General features: G+C 30.2%; 1 protein-coding gene across 2 annotated transcripts; it reads right to left on the bottom strand.

The window, feature by feature from the left end:
• Window positions 1-6,265: 6,265 nt before the first annotated feature.
• Window positions 6,266-9,517, bottom strand: LOC105773780 (bHLH transcription factor RHL1). Of its 2 annotated transcripts, XM_012595894.2 has the most exons (6): window positions 8,946-9,516; window positions 8,636-8,863; window positions 8,499-8,564; window positions 7,827-7,892; window positions 7,624-7,680; window positions 6,266-6,893 (listed from the first exon to the last, which is right to left on the bottom strand). In XM_012595894.2, the coding sequence occupies exons 1-6, from the start codon at window positions 9,411-9,413 to the stop codon at window positions 6,495-6,497; spliced, it is 1,284 nt and encodes a 427-aa protein (XP_012451348.2). In that variant the 5' UTR covers window positions 9,414-9,516; the 3' UTR covers window positions 6,266-6,494. The 2 variants fall into 2 exon arrangements, with proteins under 2 accessions (XP_012451348.2, XP_052488572.1); XM_052632612.1 differs by lacking the exon at window positions 7,827-7,892 and having other exon boundaries at window positions 8,946-9,517.
• Between the last annotated feature and the right edge of the window lie 4,607 nt (window positions 9,518-14,124).

The following is a 14,124-nucleotide window of genomic DNA, read 5'->3' as shown; positions in this document are numbered from 1 at the left end:
CCATTTTTATGCAACAAATTTATTATCACCTGTAGTATGTTTTCATATGAAACTCACAAAGAAGCCGTGTTGTGTTTGATAATCAAATTATCAAAAACAAATCCACCCTTAATTATCAGAAATAGGTGCTTGGGGTAAAAGTTGATGATTTGGGCCTCAAAACTGAATCTTTCATTCTCAACCTAAGCCACAACAGACAAATAAACATGTTATTCACAATCAACAAAGAATATGTTAGAATAGCCAAGACACCATATTAAAAAGAAAATCAAAATTACACAAATTTTGATATATAATCCTAAATTATTTTTATCTAGAATAAAATTTTAATTTTAATTTTAATTTAATTGTATACTTAAAAGAATTTTAAACAAATATGATGGGGATATACTCATACCACACACTACATTTAAAAGGAGTTGTCTGAATAAAAGCTCACCACTTACTTCCTCGAAGGCTCAAAACTAAATGAGTTTTATTAGTGAACAATTTTTGACCACTAGGCAAAACCTGGGAATTTATTATTTGTTATCACATTGATAAGGGTGTTAATGATAGTTGAAAACTAAATTAAAATGTATACAACCACATAAACTAAAATTGATATATGATATTGTGCATCAAATCAACAATCATGCATTATTTAAATGATACTATGTGTTACAATACCTTAGCTTTCATGCAAATAGCGAATTAGCAAATTACTCACAATTTGCATGGAAACACTTAAAAGGAATCCATCAAATTTATATTTGTTTTAAAATATATAATATCGATACATAAAATTGTCAATAATCTTTTGAATAGAGATTAAGTCCCTTTTATTAGCACTTCTAACACCAGCGTTATAACTATAATATTATCGGCACCCTCCATCAATGCCTAATGTCACAACTAGAACTCTTATATTGTTTGAGATACAATATATATTATCATATATATACATTTGTGTGTGTTTGTGCGTAAATATAACCACTTTTACCTAATAACATTTTTGGCAAATAATCTGTACGCATTTTGGATTAAATTGAGTAATATGAATTTCAATGTCGTCTTGTGTTTGAGTCTTGTGAATGGAGAAAATAACATTGAAAAAACTTTACTTCTCATTTAGAGATCCAACTTATCTCGACTTCAGATTCATTTAGATAAGCAACAGTCGTTAGCATCCCCCGCTCCCCCTTTAATACAACAATAAACTGAAATCTGATAAATACATATACAGGACTTGTCTAGTTCTAGTACAGTCAATGTTTCCTTTTGAAGCATAAAGCACTAATCAATGGAGACATCGTTTATGTAAATACTATATTCTCAAAGCTGTGAGAACCAAAAAAACAAGAAAAAGATATGAAGAAAGGAGAGGCAATGGTGACTTCAAAAGGTTATAAGAAAAGTGGGAAATGTGGCTACTTTAGGGACTTACATATGATGATGATGATGATGTAGGTTTTCATTATGATGTATGTGTCTCTAATTATTCATGCTAAATCAGTTCAGGATCCCATCTTTGATCATTTATATCTACTTCAAAATCAAGTGTTAGTATAACTGCAACTTGGTGTTCAAATTCCAACACAGGGAAAATTGCCTACTTGTCTAATATGAAGGAGCCACCAATCAATTTGAACAATGAAAAAACAGCATTAACCAAAACAAGTTTGTTTCCTCATAATGCCAACTGGTAAGTGCTGTGTAAAAGAATATTTGCACATAAATTGATTACCAGAATCCTTAGAAATCAACAAAAGTAAAGTTAAAGCTAAACCCCACTGACACTGAATGCTTTACTTACCGCATTTTCAAGGTAAAAATCATGTTAACTTTATAATAAAACCTGAGTAGGTGAGGAGGACCAAATTTTGAATTAAGAGTTAATAGATATTATTTTATAAAATTTTATTGGATATATGAAACATTAATTTCTCAATTTTCTTAAAAGATTTATCAACTAGTCCATTATTTATTGGTGAATTGCATGATATGCATCAAACATAACCATAAGCACTCATTCAAAGAACAAACTCAGATGTGTTTTTCTCAAGATTGTGACCTCCCTTTTCAATTTAATATTAATTGAAGATAAAGTCCAATATGAATGCATTCCACCAATTGTAAGCCCTGATGGAATCCTTGCATGACCAGCCATTTAAATGCCCTATTGGGTCAATAATGTATTTTGAAATTTCAGTTTATTTAGGTTGAAAGGGTCGAAGAAGGCTTTTAAAAATGAAAATCAAGTTCATTTAAAAACAGAAGGAGAAGGGTTTTTTCTGGATCAGCAGACTGCAAAAGTATTTCCATATTTGATATTGCACTCACGGCATGCACGCATTTTAAGAGAGAATGAAAACTATAGCTATCTAGGCAGTGAGAAGGGTACAGCAGTACTCCATTACTTGCAGTGTGTATGGTGTTGATACAAGCCTGCACTGCATTGTCCAACGCTCGCAAAGCCGCCCCACTTGCATACAAGTCTTCTGTTGGGAAAAAAAGGAATTTTTTTTAACGAAAATTACCCACAATTCTTTCTTAACTTTAACTTTAAATAAAAGGATAAATATGTGTCAGCATTACGCTTTAATCCATGGTTTCCTATACCAATAATAATATTAATACCAACTTCTATAACCATACTTAATTGTTTTTAATCTGGTTTTTCCTAAAATCGGTTATTATTCAGGAGAGGTGAGTTAAACAAGTTTTCGGTATTTTAAACCCAATCCACTCATTGTATTTGTATATCCCTATGAACCTTTATTTCAATAGTTGGTCAAGCTCCATATAAACATGGGCCTAAAGATGTGATGACCCACTAAGGATTTTCAATGGTTATAAAATTAAAATAATTTGATAAATCTTTTCTATAAAAAATAAAAACAATAAGAAGATAAAAGTTATTTTATTTATTTTAATATTATTATATTATAAAACAATTTAATTTAAATAAGGTGAAATACTTAAAATTAAAAACAAAATATAGAGTATATTTTAAAATTTAAAATATATGTTTATCAAATAATCTAATTACATTCCATAATTAATCTTAAGTAACATATCAAATAAATTTAATAATTAAATTTTCAACTGTTTATTTTTTCAATATTTAATTTATCATGTAAAATGAGTATAAAATTTTGTTAAAGATGAAATCTATGAATCTATCTGTCATGTAATACTATGTTTGGACATATGCAGGCATAGCATTAAATTTCATGATATATATCATAAAAGTAGTTCTTGGGAAAGGGGTGATGATGTTCTCAAGACCGCTAATCCATTGAATGTAGTTGTGGAAGAAATAAGAATACATGGAATTCCCAATCACTTAATTGCTTTTAAACTCTAAAATATTATAATTGAGTTTTTAAAATATGAGGATTTTTTCTTTTATTACCCTAGTGTTAAATGTTATCTTAAAGATGTTGAATATATTTAAGATATTGACTAAAAATATAAATATATGTACCGATAACTTGAATCTAGTATGTTAAAAAAATAATTTTAATTTTACTAAAACTTTTTTTAAACACATAAAACTCAAATTATTTATGTGATAAGTACACACGTATATTAATATTTCATACCTAAATTATTTATTAAATTGATATGAAAACGATTCAATTAGATGCATGCAAAGATTGCATTGAAAAAAAGAGTGGAGTTCATGTCTCTTGAGACCCCCATGTGGCTCATGTGGATTTATAATTTTATTCTATAAATATGGATAAAATCTGCTGAAATTGATATTTAAGCTCCAAGACATGCTTGCAGGGTGATTAAGTCAATGTGGAGTAGGTTTAGGTAACCAGTAACAGTGTAACCATTAAGCTAAATGATTTGAGGGACGATTCCCCAGCTATTTAAAACTAGGTTACCTACCATTTCAGGGTAACATTGAAACCAATGTTCATTTAGCATTGTTTCCAGAAATTTTTCACAACTCAGGGATGAGGCCTGCTGGAGTTAAAATAAAATTATAAAATTTTTGGGAACTCAAAGTTAAAAAAGAAATATATATTTTAGAAGGGATCAGATTGAACTATTGACAATTATGAATGACTAAAATTGTTATTGTTCCGTTTAAACAAAGGGAGAAGAGGGGAGGCCAACTTAAAGCTTAGATTAAGTATACAACAGATAATAGGTAAAAGTTTTTGTTATCAATCTCTGTGTTATGCGTAAATTATGGATTTAGTTGTTATGTTTTTCAAAATTTAAGAGTCTAGTCTTGATTCAAGCAATTAAATTGACTGGTTAAATTTTGCTATTAATCTGTACTATACATAAAATTGTAGATTTAGTCTCTATTTTGAACATTCTTAGTTCTTGTACTTTTGGAATTCTGAAGTTTTTTGTCTTAACACAAATTACCGTCGTTAAATTCATTAATTGACTTTTTTTAATAATATGTGAAAATAATAAGTTGACATTGCATTACACATATGATAATATATTTGTTGCAAAAGATTTTGGAAATAATAAACTTAACAACTACAATTTAGTGATTACTAAAATTTTAAAATTCAAAAAGTACATGAATTAAATATGATCAAATTAAAGTATAATGACTAAATCTATAACTTACGCATACTATAGAATAATAGTAAAATTTAACCCATATCAATAATGAAAGGTGGTCTCATGGTGTTGGGGACTGTGAATTGTTGAGCCAAAACGTGCAAAGGAAACCTAGCCCAACCCCTACTTCTGCCGTGGTCCTAATGCCTGAATTTGGGTTATTTTGGTTTTAAATTGGGTTAAATCGAAGTTGAGGGGATTAACTTTTCAAGAGAAGTTTTTAAAATGTTATTTGTTAGATAATCAATGTTGTCCTCAATAATCAAAGGTATTATTCTGTGTCGATAGGGGAGAGGGGTTCAATCCCCCGCGCGCGCATCTTTCACAATTAATATTCGACTTCACCTTCAGGCGTGTATCTCCTCCACCAACTGAGGCGTTTCTACTACATGAACACACAAGGCTTTCTGCGGAGTTGAGAGACAGAACCCCCGACACAGGACAATACCTTCGATTGTTGAGGGCAACATCAATTGCCTGGTGGAAAACACTTTGAAGTCTTCTCTCGAAGGAGTCGATCCCCCTCAACAATTGGGAGTTGAGATGATTTTGGGTTCAAATTAGTTTTGGGTTTGTATTCTTTTGGGTGTAAGCCATTTTGGGTATTGATCATTCAAGTTTTTTTGATGGATTCATTTCAAGTTTTACACTCAATTTCGAGTAATTTCAGGATATTTGTTCGAGCCATTTTAAGTTTAAGTTATTTTGAGTTTTGATCATTTCAAGTTTGAGACATTTTGGGTTTAAGTCATTTTTTGTTAGGGTTATTTTTAAGTTCATTAGAGTTTGACGAGTTTGGGTTGTTGACTTTTTTTATTATCAAATTATGTTGAGTCGAATTTAAATTCAAGCTCAATGGATTGAGTTTTCAAGTTTGGGTTAAAATTAAAAGAATTCTATACATTGTTATGAATTTGATGATAATACCAATTTAGATATATATATATATTTTCCTTTTAAAACATTTAATAATATATCTGCTTTACTATCAATATTTAAAATTATACACTATAATTGTCTATGATAATATATATAGGTTAAATTCCGCATTATTTTTAGTATTTATATTTTCGATTTTGAAACTTCAATCTAGAGTACATGATAATTATGAAATTGATTAAGTTGTTTTATTTTCACATGTCACTCACAAATAAGTTAATGTATTTAAATTATTGTTGTTTGCATCAATATTGAAATTTTCAAAATTTAAAAATATCAGTATTAAGAATGATTAAATAAAAAATGAATTAAGTTTATAACTTGATGCATAACAAGAAAATTTATGAAACAAATTAATTATTACTATTAAATAAAAATTAAAATTTAAAAATGGGAGAAATAAAAATAGTAGAAAGTAGGATAGATTAAATAAAACCCAGTGTGCGAAATGATAGTAAAATTGGAGAAGAAAAAAATAGAGTTGTTGCCTTAACGTAACTGGATTAGGAGAAAGAAGGCAAAAAGTTAGTCCACGTATTTGACTCCATCATTCTCTCTTTTATTTGAAGACTTAAGAGGGAGTTGAGTTTTTGGGTGATTTGCTTTCCTAAAATAAAAGAAGTGGGCAGCAAAACATTTTAGATTTTGATTTCACCCTAATTTTTTTTATATAATATAATTGTTAGTTACTTTCTGAATAATATTTCTTCTAACAAGGCAAAGAAATAAAGAAAAAAGATTGAAATACAAAGAAATTAAACCCCATTTCATTATAATACTAAAACTTGTTCCCTCTACGTAATTGTTTGTTGATTGGATGAGGTCAGTCTTAGGGGTTAGCCTATAAGTCTACGTCAAATACGGCGTCGTTTCGTACTTTTAAGAAAATACATGGGAAGAAGACCGCCTTATTCTCATAGACTAAAAGCTGTTTCCCTTCAATTCCTCTCTACATATGTCCCTCACCGCCGTTATCAGGGCTTGGAAACCGACGCTGCGCCACCTTCAAGACCACCGTTACCCATGGTGGCTGACTGGACTGTCAACACCGACATGCTAGGCGAGGAAGGTCCATCGCCGCCGCTTGATTGAATCAAAAGGTGGCTGCCGTTGGTCGGGTTTTCATGGTTGATCATGGGGTTCCTTGAACGAGACGTGGCGCTTGAGATGGCGGTGGCGAGAGAGATCGGCATGAGGCACAGACCCTTCTCTTGCAGATACTGCATGGCGGAGCCCATGTCCTCTTCCATAAGCTTGGCCACTTGGTGCTCCGTCATCGTCAGTCTGTCGTTGGCCGACGGCGTTTGGTCACCGTTGGAATTTCGTGGATGGGACCCACCATTGGCACTTGTTTGAATACAATCGCCACCTCCCTTCAAAAGGAACAAAAAGTCGTACAACTTTTATAATTGTCTTTATCACTGAAAAAGAAAGGTCAAAATTTGGCTTTGGTCCCTCTACTTTGTTAAAATTTATGTTTTAATTGACATAGTTCAATCATTGTATTGTTATTAGCTAACCTAAATTATTAATACCGCTAACTATTCTCATAAAAGGCTTCAAGTTTTTAAAGAAATTTAAAGTAGATTAAAGCGCTTAATGAAGTGTTCAAAAGAGAGCAAATATTCTCCCCGATCGGGGTTTTGTCTCCTAATTTTATGGAGAAACAACATGTTTAAAAAATTTTGAGTAAGGTTTACAGCATATAAGATACTTATGGGTAATTATGCTACCACTTGAGCTATCGAGGTCAGTTCACTCCAAACAAATAGCACTTCAAATACTTCTCTTGATGAAGCAACATTATTAAATTAAATAGGATTAAAGTATAAGAGTTAAAACTAAAATTTTAAAATAATAAAGGGACCAAAACCGAAATATGACCAAAAATGAAAAGGAATCTATAAAAGTGATGGCACGCGTGCTACTTTTGTTTTTGTCGTTTTTATGTGATTGAGATATGGTCGGATTTCAGACAAGGAATGATTTAAACAAGAACAAGACAAGATACTTGAACATTTTTCATCATAGTCACATGTAAAAATTTCTCAAATTTTTTTAACAAAATGAATTAGCGTAAATTTTAGTCATGAGATTAATTACCTCAGAAACAAGGGGAGCAACAGCAGCAGCACCACCCAATCTGCTCATACTCAGAACCTGGAAAAAGCAAAAGAAATGGAATTCAGAGATGCCCATACAACAAATTGGATTTTTAAAAAATAATGATTAATAAACACATTAAATAAAACATGTCAACCAAGACAGACTGACAGGAATCATAATTAATAGAAAAAAATTTAAACCTTCACTTGGAGCTGGAGGAATTTGACATAGTCGATGATCTCATCAAGCATTGAAGCTTTATCTGTCTGTCAAATCCAAATCCCACATCCATTAAAATACTAATTAGTCAGTTTAAATATTCAAATTTTAATTACACACTCCTTTTTGTTTAAATTAATGGGTTTAATCCTATTTTTAGGTCTTCCACTTTGTTCAAATTGAATATTTTAATTTACTCCCTTTTTCATAATATCAGTGGCTAAATAATTAGCATAATTAATTATCCGTTTAAAAGTGAGTTTTCCTTAAAAACTATGCCCACATTAACTTTTTTTAGCATCAAAAGGATTATTTCTGAAGAAATCAAATCAATGCCTACGTTTTAACCAAACTTGCTAATGGCGAAAATCTGTAAATTTGAACATAATGGAGGGACTAAGCCATAATTTCACCAAATTAATTAATTGCAATTATTGATTTGTTTCTTTAGGCCTTTCCCAAAACCGGATGGTTTATATATAATTAAAATAAAAGAGTCAGAGAGCAATATTAAAGACACTGCACTGTGACGATTTATTTATCCTACTATCGACACCTGTCCAGCTTACGCGTAAGATGGAATTGACCAAATGAGAGCCGGTGACCGGAGCCATTGAAGCTCCTAATCATTTAAAAAAAAAATGAAACTGTACCTTGTTGGCGTTGGGAACCAGTTCTTGAAGAGCTTTCATTCTCTCTGCAATTCTAACTCTACGTAGCTGCAAAACAAATCATTTTAAATCCATTTGATTTCTTGAAAAAAAACTGATTTAAGAAATGTTTCTCTTACTCTTTCGGCGATACTGTGGGGGTCAGTAGCTTGACCCCTCCTTGCCCTAACTCTTTGTTTAGGCTTTTCCGGCGCCGTCACCGCTTCTCCGGCCGTCGGACCACTTCCCTGACTTTGGGTCATCTCTGTTGCTGAATTAGCCCCCACAAAGCTTTTCGCCTGCATAGTTCCATGCAAAGATCCATCGCCAAAAACATTATACAAAGCTTGCATGGAACCCTCTCCACCCTGCAACATATTATATATAAAATCACTCATTGTAATATACATGCCAATATTTATATTACCCTAAGTGAAAGCTAATGTGAACCTGATGATTGGTGGTGATTCCGCCTCCGGCGGCGGCGGAGGCAACCGTGGGTCTTCCCGCTAACATCATCTGCTGTTGCTGTTGTTGTTGTTGCATCATCAACATCATCTTCATAGCGGCAAAAGGGTTACCAGCAGCTCCGCCGTTGATTTGATGCTGTCGAAGCTTGGAAGCTAGAACCATCTCATCGTAGTTGAAGCCGGCGTTATTGTTATCCTCGGGGTTGGGAGGACCCGTTTCGTCGGACCACGGGAAGGACGTGGTGGAGGAGAGTATCTGTTCTAAGAAGCTGTCGTCATGGTGGGTTGTTGAAGTGGGTGTGGGATACTGGAACTGCGATGATGATGGGACGTGGATCTGTTGATGGTGGTGTCTGTTACCGTTGATTTGAAGGTCTTGGAGAGGGATTTGTTGGGTCGGGTTTAAGAGAGAGTTCATTGCTTGCATTTCACGACTACAAGGCTGCATAATTAGGGTTTTTTTTTTTGCTTTGATGATGAATGAGATTGAAGATGAAGGGACGAGTTTCTCTTTTTTTTTCTTTTTGCTTTGGGGTTTGGATTTACTAAATATAGAGAGGAGCTCTGTATGCATAGCTTTTGTAGTTTTGTTTTGGTATTGTTTTGGAGTTGGGATAAAGCAATATTTAGTACATGAATTTGTCAATTTTTCCAGATTGGTCCCTAAATTTTTTTAATCCACAATAAACTTTAGAGTTTGACAAATTTTTCGTTTTACTAAATTTGGATTATGTTAAGGAATAATGATATTACACTTTGAGATTATATTTTGTATTTTAAAATTTATACAATTTTTTGAAAGAATTTAAGTGATGATGTGTCACATCACCATATCTTAATAGAATACAAAATTAAGAATAAAATTTACCAAAATTTAAAACTAATGTGTAAAAGAATATAAGGACCAAATTGAAAATGCCATCAAATTTAGGGATTAAAGATTGTTGAGTTTTGAAATTTCTACTTATGTGATGTTGAAAGCCAAAACTCCTTTTTCCAACAACCCACTAGAAGCGCGTGAACCAAAGTTCATTTAAATGAACATGAAAGCATTTGTAAAGTCAAAATATGTGGCGGATTTTGTAATTGAATGAAGTTCCATATTTAAGATATATGAGTAATTTTAGTTATTTTATTAAAATTATGAGAAAATTATATTAATATGTTTGATTCATAATTACTTTATTAGAAATGTATTTTTAATTTTTGAGATTATCTCGTTTAAGTCAAATAAAATATAAGTAGATTTTATTTTATTTTTGATCATTGGGAAGAGGAATGAAACTATTTAGGATCGAATCTAAGCTCTCATGCTTACATTATATTATTTTTGCCACTAATGTTGTTTTAAATAAGCATGTATTTTAATATATTTATTTCAAAAATTATTATATGGTTAAATTTTAAATAAGTTTAATATGTATTAAGCTGCAATATAATTTAAAATTTAATCTGATACTTCCTAAAAGAATTAATACAAATATATATCTTTTGAAACCCTTAGTAAACAAATTCTGAAAAAAATAGCATGTCAAAGATTATATCAATTTTTTAAAAATTTAAAAGATTTAATTTTAAATTAAATCTCAAATCTTATTAGCAGCATATTTTGAATTATTTCCAATCATATTACAAAACTTAAATGATGAGTTTAGTTCCTTCACTATGTTAAAAAATATGCTTTACTGTTTATATTTTAATTTAATATAGTTTGATGCTTATTATTAGTTAATATAAATATATTAACGCTGTTAATTAATTATTTTTATTAAAGTGTTAACTTGGAAATTAAAAAAACGAATCTATTATAATAATGGGAGAGATACACTAATATAGTATATATTATTCAACTGTTATATTTCATAATCTATTCATGTAGACCATGAATGTCAAGTTTGATGTAAATTTAAAATTTCTACCTATTTTTACATTAAAAATTTCAATAATTGAATATATATTAATATATAAAGTATTTTAAAACGATATGATAAATATATTAAACCAATACAAAAGGGTAAACTACCAAAATAATCACTTTTTTGTACCTTAGGTTACATTTTAGTCACTTATATTTAACATGTTACGTTTTAGTTACTTATGTTAATGTGTTGTAATATTTTAGTCAATTGTCGTTAACGTGTAAAGATGGTGATATGGTACATTAAATCATCATTTCAAACAAAAAATTAGGTTAAATTATATAATTGGTCCCCATATTTTTTCGTTTTGAAAATTTTAATTTTTTCTTTTATGTTCTTTTAACTTTCATTTTTTTTGTTTTTATTTTCCATTCTCTTCTGTTTCTCCCTTTTTTTTTCTCCATTCTCCATCTCTTTTAACGTAGTTTTTCTATGCTTTCCATTGTTAAATTTTTTTTATGTTTACGAAAAAAGAAAATGCAAAAGCTAAAACAAAAATAAAACTTACTTCGAATATTCTCACCCCATAATTACGATCCCTCATCATCCATCATCCATCATCCATTATCGCTTTAACGAATCAATTTGGATCTCTCAATAACCTAGTCCATAAGCTCTCCTCACTCGAAGACCTCGCCAGTCATAACTTGTGGCAGTCTACCCTCAACAAAGTTTCTCGAATCCATTCCCTTAACCTCTTAACTAACCCCCACGACCACCTTATCTATCTTACCTACAACATTCTCGCCCTCTTGAAGCTACGTTGTTTCACGAAATTTTCAAACGAGCTGTACACTCTCAATGATTAAAACGACCACCGTACGAAACTTACCCTCAACTTTACCCAAACCAATTTGGTTCCATGTTCCCTTTCTCCCTTTCGTTTATCCATGTTCGGCTTTCAATTAAGCTTGTTGGGGAATATCCAAGAAAGTTTAGATCAATTTTATCGTTTGCTTAATTGTATTCTTCAGAAAATAGAAGAAAATGAAAGGAATAATCTACACGATTCTATAAAAGTTTGGAAAAGGGAAAAAATTGTTTTGAATATAAAGAATTTAATTTATGTTTAGAGGATATGTGTTTTTTTTAATTGATTAGTTAGATCTATTTTTAGTTTCAAAATTAGGTTATATTCAAATCAAGATTTGATTAAGAATGATCGATATTCGGTTTCCATTAAAATTCAATTTAGGAATCGTGTGAAAGAAACAAGGACTTAGTTTATTTTGTGGGTAAAGATCATGTTTCTACAGTGAAGAATATGAGAAGAGAGAAAAATAAAGGGGAAGAAGAAAAGGAAAGTAAAGAGAAAAATTAAATTGTTCAAAAAAAAGTACAGGGATTAGTTTTAACAAATGGAAAACATAGAAAAACTACGTTAAAAGAAATGGATAATGGAGGAAAACAGAGGGAGAAGGATAAGAGAATGGAAAAAGAAAAAAAGAAAAAAGAAGGAAAGTTCAAAGAACATAAAAGAAAAAATTAAATTGCTTAAAACGAAAAAATATAGGGACTAATTATATAATTTAACTTAAAATTTTTTTTTGAAAAGATGATTTAATGTGCCAAGTCAATTTACTCTAGTTAACGGCAATTAATACTTAGTGATTAAAATATTACAACACGATAACGTAAGTGACTAAAACGTAACATTTTAAACATAAATGATTAAACGTGTAATTTTTACATTGTATAAGCAGATGTTTCCCAAGCAGTTGTTGAGTGCACGTTGAAAATAATCGCGTGAGATTGGTATATCACCTCGGACTCCGAGGTCTCTCTCGCGTGGTCTGCCACTGTCCACTAAGAAAGACTAGCGACTAGGGTTGGCTATAAAACTTCAAGCGAATTCTCCAAAGTGCCCTTAATTAATTAATTAATTATCTCACAGAATTAAAACCAGCAATCTTCTCGTTACAACTTGCAACACAAAACAACTCTTTTGGATTAAATATAAATTCCAAAATTGTAAAGGGAGAGCAATTAAGAACCATCCAAATTTTTACTGCAAATATACCAAATAAATAAAAGTTATAAGTTAAATATAGATTTTGATTTATTTCCATCAACTCTAATAAGTTTAACGTTAAAATTCTAATTTTACAAACTTTTCTTTTATGAAATTCTACTCTTATATTTAATAAAATTACAATTAAATATTAACAAAAAGTATCTACCCAACAAAATATATTAACAAAAACCATGTTGCATTATTTTCAATGAAAAGCTTAAGTGTTGAGTTTTGATTTTTTTAAAAATTCAAGTTTTTGAAGAGGTGATGATGATGAGTTTATGAGATAAAAGCGTTTTGTCGGATGCCTATTAAGGTAAACTATACACATTATACATAGTTGGACTTGAACTTGTGCCCTTTAACATCTAGCATTTCACCCATAAGTGTTGTATATACTATATAAAATAAGTTCGAGTCTAATCATGCACATGATTCTTTCTATCGAGTACTCAACCGATAAATAATAACATACATGTTGATGAGCATACTTAATAATAGTGCAATATTTCTCCGTCTTAATTAAGCGAATGTCATATGAAATATGTATACAAATATATATATGTGTACATATGTCTTGATAATGTCGATCATTAGTTTCATTACAAATGCAAGGTGCATAATAAACACTAGAAATCCTATCATATGTGTATGTATGTAAAAATCACGTATTTAGAATAAAATTGTATTAAAATAACATATAAATTTGGTGAGAGAAAACATTTTATGTTAAAAGTTAATTTTGTAAACTTTACTCTAAAATTATTATTGGTGTAGTGGTAAGTAATTTGTTTATAAATTCATTAAACATGGGTTCAATTCTTAGATATGCTAATTTAGTTTTTTATTTAAAATTATATAAAAGTAAGAAAAATATAAAAAAAATCAAAATAATAACAATAGTCGTTAAGGAGTTTTATTAATAGTATATATATTTAAGTGATCAATGTAATTGGCAAGTTTTTTCAGGATCGATTAAATTATTTTTATAATTAATAGAACAATTTAGCCCATATATAATTAAAAGAATCACGAATAAAGCTAAATTTTAATGGGGTTAACATTTACTGTTTAACAAAATTATATTTTGAAACTTTTTATGATTCGTAATTAAAATATTTTGCTTGAAGTTGAACTGTAAATAAAAACGATTAAGTTTATTTGATTATTTTAATATTTTAATAATAAAATATAATAGCAATATGGGTGTATTTCTCAATTATTAT

Source organism: Gossypium raimondii, chromosome 6 (assembly GCF_025698545.1).
Source record: "Gossypium raimondii isolate GPD5lz chromosome 6, ASM2569854v1, whole genome shotgun sequence".
Lineage (NCBI taxonomy): Eukaryota > Viridiplantae > Streptophyta > Magnoliopsida > Malvales > Malvaceae > Gossypium > Gossypium raimondii.
This window is presented reverse-complemented; position numbering and strand designations above follow the sequence as displayed.